This window comes from Typha latifolia, chromosome 12 (genome assembly GCF_019914945.1).
Source record: "Typha latifolia isolate L0001 chromosome 12, TyphaL0001v2, whole genome shotgun sequence".
NCBI classification, from domain to species: domain Eukaryota; kingdom Viridiplantae; phylum Streptophyta; class Magnoliopsida; order Poales; family Typhaceae; genus Typha; species Typha latifolia.
Window position 1 is genome coordinate 5,529,872 of NC_133097.1, and position 19,693 is coordinate 5,549,564.

The following is a 19,693-nucleotide window of genomic DNA, read 5'->3' on the forward strand; positions in this document are numbered from 1 at the left end:
CTTTCTAGTTTCATTCAGTTTGATTATAGATATGTTAAGTTAACTCGGGATGTTAAATAAATATTATAAGAAAAAATGAAGGGTCGCGTTATAAAATTCTCAAATACGGGGTGCGAATCATAAAATAGGTAAAATGTAGGCTGTGATTTATAAAAAAAATTTATTTTTTTTAGGCTAATGTGTGTAGGTATTATTTTTTTTCCATTCAAATTTAATTGAGAAAGTATAAATTATCATAATATTTGTATGATATAATAAACTTAATTATTTGAGTAAATATAGATCTTCCACTTATATTTTTAATATGATAAAAGTTTTTCACTCCATGATCATATTGTGATAGTTAGATAATAATTAAGATTTTCTTTTTCTTTTTTTCAGGTCTTGTAATAATCTTAGATGTGAAAAAGATAGAGATTGAAAGAGCATCTAAGAATACAATTCTATGGTTAGATTTAATAGAAGGAAAAAGACAATTTTGATATTTTAATATTAATTATGGTGGGGATTTTTTTTTAATAATTAAAAAATTAATAGTTTTTTATTTTAGTCTAAATTATAAAAGAATAAAATGATATAATTAAAATTTTAGAAAATACTTCGATTTTAAGCAAAACCTTTAGGGTTAATCCCAACCCTAAATGTGCAAAATGCAAATATATTATTAAAGAGGAGGTTTTTTGGAAAACGAAATCATAATAAAAAAAATCGGAGGGGAAGACGATAAGGTGAGTTAGGGTTAATCTCAACCGTTCGTCTCCGTCGCCACGAATTCGAATTTCGAAACCCAACGGTCAATTCCCCCCTCTCCATACCTTCTGTCCTCTCTCCTATAAATAACTCAAAACTTATCATTTCTCAATGTTCCTCTCTTTCTCTCTCTGTCTCCTCTTCCTCTCTCAAAACCCTAGGCGGCGCTTCTGCTCCTCCTCCTCCTCCTCCAATGGCAAAGAAGAAGTCTTCCTCCACCGTAGTGGCGGTGGCGCAGACGCAGGCGACAAGGAACCCCTCGCCGGAGAAGCTGGAGAGCCTCAAGAACTTAAACCACCTCCTCTTGAAGGAGACGGTTGAGCGGCGGGAGCAAGTGAGCCAGCTCCAGTCCCAGATCGATGACCTCTCCCTCGAGCACTCCTTCCTCGCCGACGTCGAGCGCGACGTCGGTCGCCTCGTAATCTCCTCCTCCCTCGCGGACCTCGAGCGCGGTTCCAAGACCTTAGAGCTCGCTGCGGAGGGGGAAAGGCGCGACCTTATAGCGAAGATTGACGTGATGGCGGTGGAGAAGACGGCGAAGGAGGAGAGGGTGAGATCTCTCGGGGAGAAGGTGGATGCGCTGGAGCTAGAACTTAGATCTGCGTACGAGAGATTGGAAGCAACGGAAGGCGATAAGTGTGAGATCAAGAAATCTCTAGATTTGCTCGTCTCGGAGAGGGATATGATTCTGAGGGATTTTGATCAGAAGAAAAGTTCTGTCTTGGAGCTTGAATCCAAAGTTAGGATTTTGGAGTTCGGGAATTCGGAGACTAAGGCAGATCTTGATAAGGTAAAGATTGACAGAGACGATCTGTTGAAAGAAGTGAAGAACAGAGAAGAAGTTGTGTGTTCCATGCATCGCGAGAAAATTGTGATGGAAGAAAGCCTTATAGAGTACCAGAAGTTGGTGGATAATCTTGCCAGGGAGATGGAGGAGAAGGTTGAGGCGAAGGAAGAGGAGATCGACTCATTGAAAGCCGCAAAACAGGCGATTGCTGTGAAGCTATCGGCTTTGGAAGAGGAGTGTCGAGGACTCGTCGATAAAAACAATTATCTGCAAGGTGAAGTTCATCTTTTGGAGGCCGTCGTTAATTCCCTGAAGGAAGAAGATGAAACGCTGAAATGTAAAATTTCTGTCATAGAAGAGAGAAATGTCAAGGCTACAGAAGAGATAGGTAGGCTTCAGGTTGAATTTGATAGCTTAGAGAAGGAGACGAATGAAATGAAGCTCCGTTTTGATGCGGAGAAGATGGAAGCACTGAGGGAGTTGGAACTTCTGAAGAGAAGGATGCAGGAGATTCAAGAGGAAAAGGATGCAATTGAGGTAGTGAAAGCTGAGAAGGAGGTTGAGGTTGGTAATCTGCAGTGTGAGATTGAAAAGCTTCAATGCAATGTGTCGGAACTGCAGGCAATCTGTAGAGGCTACAAAGAAAGCAATACCCAGTTGCAAGTTGAGATAGATTCTACTGTATCAGAACTCAACTTTGAGAAGTTGGAAACTTCCAGTCTGCAGTCTCAAATGGAGGAGCTGAAGAAGAGCAAGGATGTCATCGAGAGTGTGAAAACTGAGAAGGAGGTTGAACTTGGTAATCTACAGAATGAGATCAAAAGGCTTCAATTCAATGTGTCAGAGCTGCAAGGAACCTGTACAGGCTATAAAGAGATCAATGCAGAGTTGCAAGCTGATATAGATTCTATTGCAAGAGACCTCGACTTTGAGAAATCGGAAACCTGCAGCCTGCGGTCGCAACTAGAGGAGCTGAAGAAGAGCAAGGCTGAGAGAGATGAGGAACTTTGGAAGGCTAAGGAATCACTAGATGGAAAGGTAGAGAAGATTGCAGAGTTGAACCGGGAGATCCAGGTCTTGCAGCTTGCGGTTGTGGTTGCGGAGGCGCAGAAGAAGGGTGGAGTGTGGACCTGGCTGTATCCTGCCACCACAACTGTTTTGGCTGCGTTATCCCTTGCTTATGCGGCGAGGGTGCGCTGATCTGATCCTTCTCGTAACTGTGTGATTCAGGCTTATTTCATCCAGAAGGCTAAATTTTCCTTTTTGATGTTGATGATGCTGTGACTCAATCAAAGATTTGAGTAACATACTTGTTACTGAAATCATTGTCCTGGACTTGGGAGACGATCTTTGGGGAGGGAATGACATACTCCTAGTTCATGTTTAATAATGAATTTTGGTCAAGTTTATCAATCATAGATATTATTTTGATCCTTTTTGGATGTAGAACAACTAGCTTTGTTCCTACTATAATGAAGTAATATTCCTTTTATATTTTCTAAGCCTAAGCCTAAGCCCAAGCCCAAGCCCAAGCCCAACCCAGAGAGGAAGCTTCTCTTACGTAACTTACCACAAAAAAGAACTTCTAACTTTCAGAGCAATCTCTAGTAAGATGTCACCAAAATAGGGGGGAATTTTGGAGATGCAGCCATTTTATCAACCTTGCCAACCCTATATAGTAGTATAGGAATTGTGGACCTCAAATAGAATTAACATAAAAGGGTTGTGTAATCCACTTAACTTAATTTACAGACTAGAGAATCCTGGTTTCACTGTTTGGATAACTTTCTTTTGGGACAAAAAAAATGACTTGTAATAGGGGGTCGATAGAACCATTTTTAGCCTTGGCCTTGTTGCCATGGCCAAGCCAACTAGCCAAGTGACTCTTTTAATCATTTTTGACGAGTCCACGCAATACGAGGACCATCAAGAGCTTACAAAAGGCTCTAAAACCTCCAGCATCACCACGTTTGAGAAAATACATGAGCAAGAAAGGGATGAAGTTGAAGCACTATCTGTATGTATCTGAGGCGTTTCACATGTACGTACTTAGGGGTGTTAACGAGACGAGACGAGATAGCTGGGCCCATCTCGGCTCGGCTCGGCTCAAGAGGTGAAAAAGCTCAACTTGGCTCGAGCACAATTTGAGCTGAAAAAATTTAGCTCGGCTTGATAATTTATTCAAGCTCAAAACATCAGCTTAGTTCATTTAGAGCTCGAGCTGAGCTGAGTCTGCAAGCCTGACCGGTATTTTTTGACAGCCCTGCATGTACCTCTCACCTCAGGGATAACTAACACCTACCTAATCACCTCAAACGGGTAGGACAAAACAGCCGTTACCGTAACCCAAACCAACTGTCGTAGCGAGCACGTGACGGTTAGCTAAACCGTTGCTCATAGCTAGTACGTGAGTAGGAGGGTCCATGGCTATGTGAGAGTGAGACCATCACAGGCAATGCTTGGCAGGGAGAAGCCCTGAGCTAAAGACCTAGCCTTCGCCGAGTTAAGGGCTGAGTCCAACTGGAGACTCAGAGCCGCAATCATACCATTTACTATATGTCAATGTCGCCAAGCATATATTCCAACTTCAGGTACATTTATTGCTTATTCACAAAACAATAATTCGAAGTACTGAAATAACAAAGGGCCTATTTTGCTTGGATAAAAAATTATACAAAAATGTCTCTTCTATTTTGACGACCAAATCTTTGAAAAGAGAGATGGTACCTTCCAGAAACTATGTACAGACTTATTTATGATGTCTGGCGTTCTTCGATAATCTATGCTAAACAATTGAACATTGAGCATAAATACTTCAATCCCCGCTGATTTGCTGCAGGCTGGTATTCTTCACTAGTTCACAAAGATTATTTATATCTTTGATCTATCTTACAAGTTATACTGCGAGATCTGCATCATACCCTGAAGCATCCCATTTCGCAATGTATCCGTCCCAAGAGGAGCTAACAAGCACCGGAATCTCAGGGTGCCAACTACAGTCCCTAATGATTGATCCGTGCCATGAAAGCCTTGCCACAATATTCCCCTTTACCTGAAATGTTGCAAAATAAACTTAGAACAATATCATCATACCACTGCCATTTCACTTCCAAGTTCCAACCAAACTACTTCAAAGATACAAAAAGTTATATACTAAAAAAAGGGATAACAAAATGCTCAGACTAGATTGAGTTCCAGGATCTGTTAAGAAAATCATGAGCTCATATGGATTCCCTGAATGGAACTCCACCAAGAGGCTAAAATCATGTAAGGTTAAAACCTGGAATCAACTATACACAAAATGTAAAGCTAGTGACTTTATCTAAAAGGCATCTAAGAGATTTTCAAATCTCTTAAGAATAAGCACAAGTTCACTTGGTACATCATTGATGCCGACATCACTGATTGAACATGATGGCATGTATACCACAGGACAGTTTTGATGATCCTTCTATAAGAATTTGATTATGATCAATTTTGTATTATTATTTATTTAGGATATCTTTTGTTTATTTTCTATTTATAATATCTTTTTCTTATTTTTATTGTAGGTCTATATATAGATTCGTTGTATTTTCTTTTGAAGATAATGAAGATTATTTAGCTCTGCTCTCCTTCGAGAAAATTGGTGTAAAACCATATTAAGGGTGGATGTGTGAAACCCTATTCCTTTTCTCCCTTTATTTTCTCCTCCATTCTTTCTCTCCACCACATTTTGCATCAATTAGCCAGCTAAAAAGTATGTTGGATTTTAATTCTAAAAGCACCAGACAACAAGATTTAATTAGGCCTAGCACTCAAATCCATACTAAAGAATATACCATTTTTGAGAAATAGGGAATCCCTTATTTTAATAAGGTTTATGAGATCTAAAAGAAATTTTGAGAAATTATGAGAAAAATGTACTTGATAAAATAAAAATAATGGATAAACAGAAAACATGAGAGAGAAGACGATTTGGATTACCACATCATAAATGTAAACACATTTGTCACTGGATCCAGTGTAGATATACCTCTGACCGGTGCTGCAACAAATGAAAAAGAAGATATAAATCATTCTTTTCTGGTGTTCAGGTTATTCAAATTCGAAACTGTACAAAGCTCCACTCTCTAGAAGTATCCATAGAGACGGGAGCATAAATTAGAATATTGGAGAAACTTTAAACTTAAAGTAACAAGGAAGCTAATCCTATCTTCAATATATCCACCTTAATGCAGCCAGAATAACTTATATCTGATAAATAAAGCAATGAGGTGCTGACCTGTGTGCGGGGGAGAAATAACAGCGAATTAGAGTACGCAGGACTGAGTGACCTCTGAATGTAGCCAACGACTGATCATGAGTATGTTGCAAAAATCTAGCTTCCACTGGGTATAACATCCACCGATAGTCCCATTCAAATGTCTTGGGTAATGAACTGCATCATCAGTACAAAAATGATTAAAGAATGGTAGACTTACAACAAAGTGAATCTAACAACTGATATGATAGAGATGATTTATAGCTTCTTTGTCAATAGTCCTTCCTCTGGAAGATAAAAGCCTCAATCTTATGTGTAATAACCAGAAGAAAAAAAAAAGTGTGTGTGTGTGTGTGTGTGTGTGTATATATATATATATATATAGAGAGAGAGAGAGAGAGGAAGGTCCTGCCTTCTTCCTTTTCTTCTCCCCTTTCCTTGTCCACTCTGATCAACCCACATGACAATTCCGCCAACATTGTCGCAATGTCAATGGCCAAACCCTAGGAAAATTCCTCTCTATATAACCCTAGCAACCTCCTCCATTTTCCAACGCTGCAGTCACCCATCTTCTTCTTTTTCCTCCTTACCTCGCCAAAATCTGGGTTGTTGATCCAACGTCAAAGCATTGCCAAAGCAAGCAATAACCACCTATCAACTCTCTGGTGATGTAATAACCAGAAAAGAATAATAAAATAATTTATCACATGCAGCGCATGTGACCCACCTCCCATTCCTCTCACTCGTTACACGATGAGGAGATAGTCCTGTGATCTTTAGCCGAAACGTCGAATTTCTGAATTCGATTCAAAAAATTTCCTATAAAAGAAGCCCTACCTAACCCCAAACCCCATTTTCTCCCCATGCTAAAACCACCTCCTTCCTTCTCTCTCTCTTCTTCTTCCTTTCTTCCCCGCCGGAGTTGCCTCATCGGATTGAAGCACCGAAGCAATTGAAGAGCACAACTCGACTCACTAGTGAGTCCTCTCCCATCCCACATATTTAATTAAAGTTTAATAAAATAGATTGTAAATACCTAAACTTTTGTGTTCAGCTTTGTTGTCGCACTGGTCTAGAAGCCTTGCATCGTCTGCCTCGTTCCATTTGTACCTTTTGTTATAGCTTTCATGGCTCGAACCACTGTGGATGCAAGCTCCATGGCCGTCGGCCATGGAGAATGGCTTGCTGGTTACCATCGGCAACATCTCCTCCACTTTGTGTGGGTCGGCGCATGGAACCCAGTTTCAGTCAATCCTGAGTCAGATCGACCAAAACGGATAGGTATCGGCCAGATCAGGTTGGGATCGGTCATTTCGGCTGATCACGCTCGATACGGGTGCAGGAAGGAGAGAGAGAAAGAGGTGGGCTGCGGCAATAAGAGGGACGGGGAAGAAGAGAAGGAGAAAAAGCGAGAGAGGGGAAGAGAAGGGGGGGAGAGAGAGAGAGAGAGAGAGAGAGAGAGAGAGAGAGAGAGAGAGAGAGAGAGAGAAGAAATGGAGGAAAAAAAAGAAATGGGCTGCGACAATTAAAGGGAGAGGGAAGATAGAGGAGAGAGAAAAGAAGAGAAGAAATGGAGGAAAAGAAAAGTTAAGGAATGCGACAGTAAGAGGGAGAGAGGAGAGATAGTACTCGCAGATTAAACTAATTAACTAAAGTATTTATTAATTCAGTCAATATTAGCACAAATATTAGACATTGTCTTGCACTTAGAAATCTCATAAAATTACAAAATAAAATCAAGAAACCCTCGCAGATTTCAGCCAATGCTATAAAAGGAACCCTCTTTAAAATTGGTGTCTAATCAAAATTGTGTCCTTTTTATTGCCTATTTTGATGTCACCAGACGGAAGTATTCATTTTTAGTTTGAAATGAGTCTTCAAATCTGTCTTTTAAATTTTGATCCCTCCATTCTTGTTATTGAAGTCAAAACCTCAATTAAATATCCATCTCTTAATTGGAACAATCCACCTTTCAATCTTAAAAATCCATAACAAATCTTATGTGTCACGAAGCGATTTATACAAATCCAAGATGGAGATATATGATACCACAGGCTTCTCTACTATTTTCTTTTTTTTTTCTTAAGTTGCAATTCTTCATATCAAATCGAGTCAAACAAGTTACTCAGAAAACCAATACAGCATGCAAGAGTCTGAAAAGAACTACATTTTAAAGACTGATTAAATGTTAAAAAAAAGACTATACCACAAAATCTCATTCTTTTGTGCAGTGGAATGAGAACTTCTACTGTCATCTGAACATACTATTATGATCACAAACTTCTATCATGGCATTAAACTAGTCGAGATGATTATCCTACTCATGATGGTTAACAAGTTGAATTACTCTATGTGCCAAGAAGACTGTCATAAGTTGTTCTACAGTTTCTAATCCTTCCATTCTTGTTATTGAAGCCAAAATCTCAATGTTGTTTGTTTTTTTCTGGATCGGCTTAGGATGAAGAAGAGAAGTAGATAGGAGGCAGGTGAGAAGTGGAAGGAGGAAGGTGGAGAGGAGAAGAGCTTAGTGGCTACCGGCTAGGTAGCTAGGGTTTTTTTTTTCTTTCTTTTCTTACTTCCATTGTTAGGGGGTGGGTGTGGGGTGTTGTGTGAGGAACAAGACGAGTGGGGGTATTTTGTTAATTTATGACCATCATGTTAAATTTAATCAGAAATGACCATTTCATTTTAGTTATAAGTACAGTGACTGATTTGATACAAAAAATTGTACAAGTGGGTAAAGTGTTTTTAAACATTCATACAAAAAATAAGTGACTTTAAACATAAGTATAAGAGGTAAGATATCTCTAACCCAATATGGGTATCATGTAATGGCCTTTTCTAATTGCTACAAATCGAGATGCAAGTATATTTAATAAATTTATGATATAAAAGGTAAGCGAACACTTACAATTTAATTGTGGAGGACATTCTCCTGATATCCCAAAGTTTGATAGTTTGATCTTTACCATTGGAGATCAAATAACGCCCATCTCTGCGACTATCAATAAATGTAATGCCATGTAAATGACCTGCCAAAACACCTGCTGGTTTTCCCTTTGTAAAACAACGCCTATCCCAAACCTGAATGATAGAATATACCCATACATTTTTAGTGAAGAAAAGGCAAGGGTAACAATGAAGAAGAGCACCATGTGGACGTCTACAAATCAGTACTAACTCTATTTGGGCCTTTCTAAGATTATTGGTTACGTATTGCGGAATCAGAACATTAACCAGGAAAATGCCACAGTTTCTGCAGAGCAGATTACTGAGGAGCAACTGACCTTACACAGACTGTCATCACTCCCAGAAAATATAAGATGGCCAGTTTCATCAGCAAAGGTGACAGCATTGACATCAGCCTGGAGAAGCAACCAAAAAAAAAGGGGTTTTCAGAAAAGAAGTTACACTTCAATTAATAATTTGCAAGAATAACCATGAAATAGATATAAAAAGTTTGGAAGGATTTTTAGATTGCAGAAAAGAAAAGACTAAGAAAGAGTCACAAATACTTCACAAGTACTTCATCATCAGCAAGTTCCAATTCGTTGGGAGGATGTGATGGACAAGATCTGGAAAAATATGTGTTGGCATATTATAGAAGTGAAGTTCAACAAAATTGGGCATATATTAATTAAATTGATTAAGTTATTCTTTAAATTGCTAAAATTTCACAGCTAAAGGATTTCAGCAAGCCAAAAAAATAGACATGAACTTCAGTTAGACCAAGGCCAGGAAGAAATTCTAAAGATCTCCAATGTAGAAAAGTTATTATCATCTTCAGCCTCCAACAAAGTGATTCAACATTAAGATGCAGATAATGATAGTAAAGAAGATATATCATATGTGCAGTAGAAACAGGTCAGGATTTGCATGAAAAGCCACAAGATAACATCATACAGGCTGTTTTCATTGATAATTCGCCCAAAAGGTAAAGATTCATATGCTAACGATTAATCCAAACTTATTCCTCTACCCACTACATATTTTTACTTTAGAACTTGAAGACCTACTATAATTAATTGAACACATTCACATTTATGGTATAGTTAGAAAAGATATATATATATATATATATATATATATTCAAAGGAGAATTTCCATACTGTGTGAGCTGGAAAACGCAATGCCAGTTTACTTGCTTCCAGATCGTAGATATATATTGACTCATTATTACTACCAGCAACAAGCTCTCTACCATCAGTTGAAAACTTTACAGAAAATATTCCGAAGGATAATTCTTCATCTTCGGCATAGTCAGTGAAGTCCAGGCCCTCATGTATATCCTAAATAAAAACAATACAACATTAAAAGAAGATAACTCACATTAATTGAAGGTAAAAATACTAATATAACAGCTGTATCAGAAGGTCTAATTTAAAAAAGATGACAGAACAAAAAGGCTGGCAAAAATCAGGGTATGAACAACATAGTATTTATCATTTACTCTTGTCATTTATTATTCACCTCACATATTCATACTTAGAGATACTTAAATCATTAATTATTATCTGCCAAGAGATTGTGATAGTCTGAGATGATGAAAGAAGAACTATGTAGAAAATATCATGTTTTAGTAATTTAATAATGCCCATCTGTTCAAACTACATCAACACAATCATTTACTTACAACATGCCCTCCATGTTAAACTATCATTATAACCTTGAGAAGTTAGACTGCACCAACTAGTTATCATGCAAGGCCTATAATTAGACCTGATCAAAGGCCCAGCTTGCTCATGCCCGGCTAGGCCCAAACCGGGTCTGAGCCAGGCTTAAGCCTATAATTAGACCTGATCAAAGGCCTAGCTCACCCGTGCCCGGCCCAACTTGGCCCGGTTTGGGCCTGGCCAGCCCATGCCCAAACTACCCATGGGCAGCACGGGCCAGCCTAGAAGCCCACCCATTTGGCCCCCGGTTCTGCTACAATAGCCTGCCCGTTCTGCTACAATGAAAATCAATGGGAATTTTGATACTATACTGTTTTACATTTTTTTAGCACACCTATCCAATCAATTATTAGCCCTGTACAGTACTCTCTGTACTGTTTAAATTTTTTTAATATATTATTTATTTTTTTAAAAATGGAGGAACATAAATGTTTTTTAAAAAAGATAAGCTAACGGTAAAAAAAATTCTAAAAATTAGGACTTCCATTTTTTTTACTGTTTTACCCTTTTAACAGAAATAAACAACTTGCTGATGAACATACAGTAACATTGGCGCACGACTCTTTTGCAGCACTCTGCACGTTCACCAAGTGTACAACAGGTGACAGACTGGAATAAACCTGCAAAAGGATTAATTAAACTTAAATGAGAACACCATAAAAGATTAACTATGGAACATTAATTTGTTAAGTGCAATATCCCAAATCACAAATATGTGACTAACACAGGTAATTCTGAATGAATCGATTTAATCTTTTACTATTTTTAAGAATGTTAAAATTTTTTGTCTAGAAAATTGTATGGTACAATTATAGTACCATATATGACTGTCTTTCACACACACTATATAGAGTATGGATGGTTCAATGATATTTACGATAAGTGAATGCCAAGGAAAGATACATCAAGAATGAAATTATAAATTATAAATCATGTTTAGAGCAGAGATACACGTGTGAAACACCGAAAAATATTCATGAAGCAATTTAAAGATGAACTTTCTTAAAAATTCCAAAAAATACTGTACTTCTACCTGAGCAAAACTCATATGTAGACAAGATTTTACGCATACATTTCTCTAAAGATATCTGTTTCTTTCTCTACATTCTTTAGCACTTGGAGATGTTACACTGCTTGATAGCATGCAAGCTAACAAAACCTTGTACTCACTGAATCAAAACAATTCCTAACATCTAAAGGATTGATTAATTTCTCAGTCAACCTCCATATAAATCTCTAAAGCTGGAATAGAGTCTAACTAGGTCAAAAGCTGCAAGTTTTGTGATTTCAAGGAAAACAAGAAAGTTGAGTCAAGATCCAAAGAAAGGCCATAACAGGAACTTGCAAAATATTGATTTATGGTCAACATGTAAGAAGTTCAACACATTATTTTCAAAGATAACCATTATAAAAGCAAACTAGCATGTTATGCTTTTTATATCTTAAATATAACTATTTGCATAAATTAGGATTTCCTTTTACTTTTGTACAAGTCAATAGCTACTTGTTGATTTCCCTAACAGGTTTTGTTTCAATCTGTGCAACACCTTCTTTCATTAAGAAAGCACAATGGCCTCTCTAGTCTCTAGTCACTTCAAAATGGCACTTTGAAATTGAATTCCTGAAGTACTAATATATTGAAGGAGACTAGTTACATTTCCCAATCTTATGTCGTCTATCTTCCAGAGTACCTAAGATCAAGAACACAAATGCTGGCAATTTCATTATGCTGTTCAAACATCTGGCTCAGACTACATGTAAAAATTGTTCCAAATTATGCTCAAAGGATCAAAAGAGCACCAACTCTTTAGTCTGCTTTCAATGTAATTTATACATGCTCACTACCCAATTACTTGATAACTAAGTAAAGAGCGAAAGAAGATGTGAAATTTCACCCCCTCATTAAAAACATCAGTTGTCAAACAACACTACTCTGAAAAGTATGTAAAACTTTATGCCTTTATTAGAAGCATCAGGAGAGTTTTGCCCTATGAATCTAAGATAGGTTTCAGATTACACGTTCTCCCCGTCTTATGTTTTCATTGCAAAATTACCCATTTTACTATTTTCTGACCATATTACCCCTGCTTTATTTTTGAGATGGAGAGAAAAAGTTGTGTTTCATTTAATGCCAGTTTGTCCTTTTCCAAAAAAAACAGTACTATTTTCAAAGAAACCAGTATCTTTTTAACCTAAGGAATAAAATATTTTCCTTCTTCTTTCTCTAACAAGCATTCTATCTAAACAAACTTACCATTATTGTCTTCACTCTTCACAAACCATATACAAGCCCATAAGCCTATAAGTCAGCCCTTCTTTTATATGATTTACTTTGGTAGTCAAATATTTACCTAAAGTTATTATTGAACATATTATTAATTTTTCATATAACAATAGATTACTGAATATGATATATGTCTAGTATTTCCATCATCTCATTATATGAACTTCAATTGATACTATTTTGATTGCATTGGAAAGCTTATGCAATCCTCTATAAATTCATTTCTTATGAATATCTTCAAATTCAATTATTTTAAGGGTTTAAAATTTTATATGCATTAGAAATTATCAAATTTAAAGATATTCATGAGAGAATAAATTGTAGATGACTGAATAATCTTTCCAATGCATATAAAATAATACCAACTAGAATTCATATAAGAATGATATGAGCATAAATGTGAACAAAAGTTGATTCATTATTTCGTAATGGATTATTTCAGTTATATGTTATTTTTTAAAATTGTTATTTTCAAATGAATATTTAACCCCTGAAATGGTCTAACTTGAAGATACTCGTAAGAGATAACTTGTAGAGTACTGAATAAGCTCTCCAACGCAAGTAAAATAATACCAATCGAAATTCATATGAGAATGATATGATGAAAATATTAAATATATATTGTAGTCGTAATCTGTTGTTATAGAATAGGAAAATTTGTATATAACACCCTGCTTTATAACATAATTATGGTTTACACTCTATATTTTCACTATTTGCAAATTGAGCCCTATAATTTAACGAATATATGCAAAAAACACTTAGGATTAGATTTGAACTAACACCATGAGAATATTCCGTTAAGTAGAGATATTTTATTTCTAAAATACCCTTAGTTCTAAAATAACTAAAATGCCCTTAATATGACTTAGTTGAGAGTATTTTCATAATTTTTTAGTATAGTTAACTTAACTCAGAGATTTAGTTAAGTTTAATCAACTAATTTTATGACATGGTATTTTCTACACATATTCGCTAAATCATAGGGCTCGATTTATAAATAATAAAAATGTAGGATATAAAACATAATTTTATTAAAAGACTGAGTGCTATATGCAAATTTCCCTATAAAATATATACATATATATATATATTAGGGCTGTCAGGCTTGACGAGCAACTCGGGCTCGGCTCGGGTGAAGCTCGAGTCCGGCTCGGCTCGATCAGAGCTGAGCCGAGCCCGAGCCATCATAATAGGCTCGAAATTAATATCGAGCCGAGCCTGAGCTGGAGCCGGCTCGCTCAGGCTCGGCTCGATAGCCTGACTCCCTATGACTAAGGACACGTGGCATAAAGAAATATTGCCACGTGTCCCTCACTAACTCATTCTCACCCGTAACACAACATTCATCACCCTCACCTACCCCACCCTCACCTACCCTCACCTACCCCACCCTCATTAATTACTTCACCTTTCCCATCACATCACCTTCCCCATCCTCAATTCTCCCACCCCACCCTCACCTTCACTCTCACCCTCATCCACCCGATCACCACTCCTAACCTCACCCCACATGTCGCCACCTCTTCCCTCCCCGTCGGCCTCCATCGGCAACGACGGCACGCCACCACCACGGCGCCACGCCTTCCTCTCCGTCGGCCTCCTCCTCCTCCTCCTCTGCCGTTGGCCTCCTCCATCCGTCTCCGACTCCTTTGACAAGCCGCTGTCCATGTCGCCACCACCCACGAGCTCGGGCTCGGCTCGGGCTCGGTTAGGCTCGAGCTCGGCTCGGGTTAAGCTGAGCCGAGCCTGAGCAACATTATGAGGCTCGAAACTAATTTCGAGCCGAGCCTGAGCCAGAGACGGCTTGCTCAGGCTCGGCTCGTTTACACCCCTAATATATATATGTTCAAAAATAACTTAAATACTAAACTAAATCATATAAAAAAAGGCTCACTAGTATGCTTATGAACTCCTATATGGTTTGTGAAAAAAAATGATGGCAAGTTTGTTTAGATAAAATCCTGGTAATAGAAAGAAGAAAAGAAATTATTCCTTGGGTTAAAAAGGTACTGATTTCTCTAAAAAAGCATTGTTTGCTTTTGAAAAATAACAAACTGGCAATAAATGAAAAGCAAAACTTTCTTTCTCCCGCTCAAAAATAAAGTAGGGGTAATATGGTCAGAAAATAGTAAATTTAGGTGATTTTGCAATAGAAACATAAAATGGAGAGAATGTGTAATCTAAAACCTATCTTAGGTTTATGGGGCAAAACTCTCAAGCATCAATCATCAAACAATATTATTATCATCTTCAATATTACTATTTGGAGCACTAGCAAATATACTAGTGATATTTAGATAGTCCAATATTTCATAGGGATCACAATACCGTTGGTGAGATGAGGCAATCCAATTAAAATAAAACAAGCATAGCTAAGCACACATAAGAAATTAATTACAAATAAGATGTGCACCTAATAATCTATAAAGCTACGTCGCATTGCGCATGCTTCAAAGTCAAAAGCTATGTTGCATTTACCTCCGTAAGGGTCTAGGACTTATACAAGGTTTAAAATATCGGGATCGGCTGCTAAAAAAATGATACGTATTCAACTGCTAGAATCAGATTTCAGTATCAAACTATTTTAACTACATAAAAATCTACAAAATTATTTTAAAATACAGAAAAAATCTTGAAAATTTAAAATATATATAAGAAAAATAAAATATGAATTTCTCATATATTAAATCCAAAAATTAAAAAAACCCACTCACTCTCTCTCTCTCTCCCACTATCTCTCTCACCCATGTCCTCTCCTCGACTGAGTGTTAGAAGTCTAAGAAAAATAAAAGGTTGCACTCTTCTTCTATTCCACTCTCTCTCTCTCTCTCTCTTGTGCTGAACAGAGAGGAAGATAGAAGAGTAAAGAAGGGAAAGAGAGGTGGGGAGATCGTCGAAGAGAGAAAGAGGTGGAGAGGTTGCCGGAGAAAGAGACAAGGTGGGGAGATCGCAGAGAGAGAGAGAGAGAGAGAGAGAGAGAGAGAGAGAGAGAGAGAGGAGAAATTAAAAAGGCAAAACAAATGAAAAAGAGAGAAAAAGGACTTACCTTGTTACGAACTAGATCTGGAACTATCCGTTCACAGGATGATCCTGAGATTTTGACAGGTAGTAACCTCGAAAGTCTCAAATCTAATGGCTTTGGAATAAAGTCAATCGAAGATCCAGATGGAAAGTTATGACTAAAATAGTGGAGCAAGGTCAGAATGGAACAGAAATAGAAAAAACCGATGTTGTGGAGGTCGTCGGAGAGTGGCGGACAGCCGTGAATGGTGGTGATCGGTCGTGTGAGTGGGTGACTCGTAGAGATAGATGGTGGATATAGATTGGGAGTAGATATAGAGTTTTAAGTTAGATCTGCTCGACTATAATTAATTTACTTATACTCCTAGATTATCTTACTCTTACTCTTAAGATAGTCTAAAACTAAAACATAATTATAAATTCTTCATTGGATGCTTGGATAAATAAACAAAAAAGCATAGTCCCTCCATATATAGAGGTCGGGTATAACGAGTCCTACTCGAACTTAATCCTAAAGATTTATATGGCTCGAGCTAAGATTTACCTTAAAGGCTTACATGACTTAATTGAACTTGCATTAGAACCTTATATAATTTAATTAAATTTATTTTAGTGGCTTACATGATTTAACTAGACTTGTCTTAAGAGCTTACATGACATAACTAAACTTATCTAAAGGCCTTACATAAGAGATAAACATGAATTAATTAAAAAATAAATAGAATCGATCAATCAAGCTCAATGTCCTCATAATACGATCCTATCTGACTCAGTTCGCATCATACCTAAGGTCGTCAAAGTTGGTGCCATCGAATCTGTCAGAGGAGGAGCTTGCTTGACTTCTATTTTGATGGATTGTCAGGGTGTTTTAATAGATGCGGTGAGTCTCATATCTAGGTTGTTTTGGCTAGATGGAATTTGATCCAGCTAAAATGGTCCGATTCGGACCGACTCGATACCCCATTGAAACTAGTCTAGGGTCAAGATCAGGTGAAACTATGAACCTTGGTCTTATATACACTCATTACTACTTATGAGTCAGCACAATAACATTGTTTGAGATCTTGCACCAAACCCATCCATCTATGTCATGATATAAGGCTCTCTTTACTTGAGTGTATTTGTGCGAACAACTAAGAATTTGTTGTCTACCTGCCTAAGCTGAACTACTGAATTAACCTAATTTCATACAAGTCTCACATGTTCACAAAAGTCACTAAACTACCCGACCATTATGCTTAAGCAGCAATCAAGATATTCCAAATATTTAAGTGTAATATTAATTGCCAGCGAAGACAATAAGGCTTTCACTTGCATAAAGTTAGTTCGATCATACACTATAAGCCCAATCAAGTATAACAATCATTTTAAATTTTTAATATACTACTATTTCTTGCAGGAGAGGATGTCACGTGGTGTAATGGTAAGGTTTTGCCCTTTGGATCCAAGACAATAGGGCTTCCTCTTGGACACAGTTTCAAAACTTGGAAACAACCTTTATTGGAAGCAGGTACATCTGTGCACATCTCTCTCCCCAAATCCCACATAGGCAAGAGCCTCATAAATTGGGGTACCCTTTATTCACTATTTTGTCTAGAACTAAACCACACTAAGATGTTTAGCAACAAAGTAGAAAGAATTTTGTAACGTACACAAACTTTATACCACATGTATCCATAATAAACCTAATATAACAAAAACATTTGAGGCATTCCATTTTAAGGTTTTCATGTCAGATAACAATCAAATTGAGCCTAAAAATGGCATGTCTTTTCCTTGTTAACCAAATTTCCCAATCAAGTTAAAGCACATGCATTGAAACAGGCTCAACCATAGAATTAGCGAGTACAACCAACTAGTAAGACAACAGCTCCAAACGAGTCCTCACTAGAAATTTGAAACCAAGTTCAATCAAAGAAAAATGATGATTAGTTTAGACAATGCTTCTTATTTGTAGTGCATGTGAATAGTTGGATTCAAGTCATGCCGGCAACTACAAATCAGCCAACTTAAAAACTAAAGATTGCAAAATTGGGATCTGACCTTCTTGGTTTATCAGACATGATTAGCAATAAGGGCATACATGTGAAAAGGGAAACATTTACTAGTTCAGTTCCACTACAATAAATATCAGATACAAGTGAATTCAAAGAATTTAAACTGGTGGACCTAAAGCAACTAATATTTTGAAGTGGTCATTTAACTGCTATGGAGACTTACAAGATACCGTTGATCAGGTGAAAGAGAAGTATCAGTTATCGTCCATCGCAAACTTCTGGCACTAATGTCCTTCTGCACTTTCCAGCCATTGACAACATCATATATTTTGATTTGGCTGCCCTGATTAACAATATAGAAAATTTAGATTTTAATGAAATTAAATAAGGCAAGAGTTGAGCTATAAACTACTGCAATATAAATCCTACTACATACCCTAAATCCAGCTACAAAAAGCGAACCATCAAGAGAGAACTGCGAGACATAAGCTTCACTATCCATGCTATCCACACAGCACGGACCTTTATGAGGCCCGTATTGACCAAGCAGATAGGAGCGATCAGATAACGAGAATCTCCCCATTCCGGAACAATTAGATTCTCTTCCGGATAACATCTTAAATATTGAGATTGGCATCTTCCTCCCTGTACGGATAACTTTACGCATTTTATCACTCGGTTCTGATCTAAGCCTGGTGAGATGAGCAATTTCCTCATCGATGACAAATACTTCATCCGGAAGTATTAGATCCTTCTGTCGAGATGATCCTCCTCGAGTAATCCGCCGTCTTCCACGCATATTGGAATACAAAATATGCTTACTTATTACCTACATATGCCCATATCCATATATGATTCCTCTCAAAGCCAAATAAGTCCCAATTCGCAAACTATCCTTCTGTAACAATCAATAAGCAAGATTAGCAAGCATAAGAACTACACATATATCCACCAAACGAAATTAAAATTGAACGAACCAACTAAGAAATGCACCAAACGTAATGAGTAGTAAACATATGAACAATAACAAACACATTCCGTACACACGCACAAAAAAAAACTCCCTCATTTGGAGCAACAATGCTTGAGGCGACGATTTCTGATCAAGAAACGTGCAAAGTTAGTCAACAATCAGAAGCAAATTCCTCAAAATAGAGCAGATTTACCGAGAATCGGGACACAAACTATTAGGGGAAAAATTCGCGGCGCGAGAAAAGAAATTAAAGAGGAAGCTCCGAATCGCTTGCCTGGAATTGTAGCGCGAGAGTTTGAGTTCTAGCTCTACAAAGCAATATAGAGTTCGCGATTTGGGGGGATTCGGGTAAAAAAGGCGGAGACGAAGAAATATCCGATGGATATTGAGGACGCTTTGCTCTAGAATAGTTGGGAGTTTGGTACGACGGATTTCTTACGGGATGACACGTCGCTTGTAATGGAGAAGAGTGTCATGTGTCGATTTGCTAGTGGAGGGTGGCTTGTAGTAGGAGATTTACGGATCCCCGAGAAGGTAAGGATGCGTGTACGGTCACCGAGTACTTCTTTGATCCGCTAACCACAAAAGTATCTTAAAATTGACCAATCTTATTAAATAATAATCTAATATATATTATTTGGATTTGGATTTGGATTAGTTTACTTTAGAGATAATTTCACTTTAATCCTTAATTATCACAGTTTAGGAAGTCTAAGTAAAATTATCTCTTTATTTTATTATATTTTATATCTTACCTAATTGTTGATGTTCTAAATCTGTCAAACTAAACTAATACAATTTGATTAACATTTCATTATTTTGATCCCACAATAGTGACAAAGTTAAAAGATTATAATTATAAAAAAGCCTTTGTGGGTATATTTAATTCTTATGATAACTTTTATTATGAATTTGTAGGCTAATCAACCCTAGTCGATATATAAATTAGACATATACATTAA

The 19,693-nt window shown here is 37.2% G+C and overlaps 2 protein-coding genes across 6 annotated transcripts; one reads left to right on the top strand and one right to left on the bottom strand.

Moving 5' to 3' along the window:
- Positions 1 to 598: 598 nt before the first annotated feature.
- On the top strand, positions 599 to 3,029 carry LOC140799445 (uncharacterized). The gene has a single exon (XM_073153790.1). The coding sequence runs from the start codon at positions 944 to 946 to the stop codon at positions 2,735 to 2,737; it is 1,794 nt and encodes a 597-aa protein (XP_073009891.1). The 5' UTR covers positions 599 to 943; the 3' UTR covers positions 2,738 to 3,029.
- Positions 3,030 to 4,114: 1,085 nt separating this feature from the next.
- On the bottom strand, positions 4,115 to 19,159 carry LOC140799218 (LEC14B homolog). Of its 5 annotated transcripts, none has more exons than XM_073153410.1 (11): positions 19,006 to 19,156; positions 18,810 to 18,857; positions 18,195 to 18,656; positions 17,982 to 18,101; positions 10,996 to 11,073; positions 9,890 to 10,069; positions 9,068 to 9,145; positions 8,692 to 8,864; positions 5,802 to 5,957; positions 5,504 to 5,564; positions 4,115 to 4,589 (listed from the first exon to the last, which is right to left on the bottom strand). In XM_073153410.1, the coding sequence occupies exons 3-11, from the start codon at positions 18,555 to 18,557 to the stop codon at positions 4,434 to 4,436; spliced, it is 1,365 nt and encodes a 454-aa protein (XP_073009511.1). In that variant the 5' UTR covers positions 18,558 to 18,656; positions 18,810 to 18,857; positions 19,006 to 19,156; the 3' UTR covers positions 4,115 to 4,433. The 5 variants fall into 5 exon arrangements, with proteins under 5 accessions (XP_073009511.1, XP_073009512.1, XP_073009513.1 ...); XM_073153411.1 differs by having other exon boundaries at positions 18,802 to 18,857; positions 19,006 to 19,080; XM_073153412.1 differs by having other exon boundaries at positions 18,736 to 18,857; positions 19,006 to 19,074.
- Positions 19,160 to 19,693: the final 534 nt, after the last annotated feature.

Excerpts from the sequence above, each read along its gene's own strand:
- LOC140799445 (XM_073153790.1), top strand. The coding sequence starts at position 944 with ATGGCAAAGAAGAAGTCTTCCTCCACCGTAGTGGCGGTGGCGCAGACG.
- LOC140799218 (XM_073153408.1), bottom strand. The coding sequence starts at position 18,557 with ATGCGTGGAAGACGGCGGATTACTCGAGGAGGATCATCTCGACAGAAG. Across the intron at positions 8,865-9,067 it reads GTGATGACAGTCTGTGTAAG|GTTTGGGATAGGCGTTGTTT; the intron begins GTCAGTTGCTCC and ends TCTATCATTCAG. Across the intron at positions 4,590-5,503 it reads GTGTTTACATTTATGATGTG|GTAAAGGGGAATATTGTGGC; the intron begins GTAATCCAAATC and ends GCAACATTTCAG.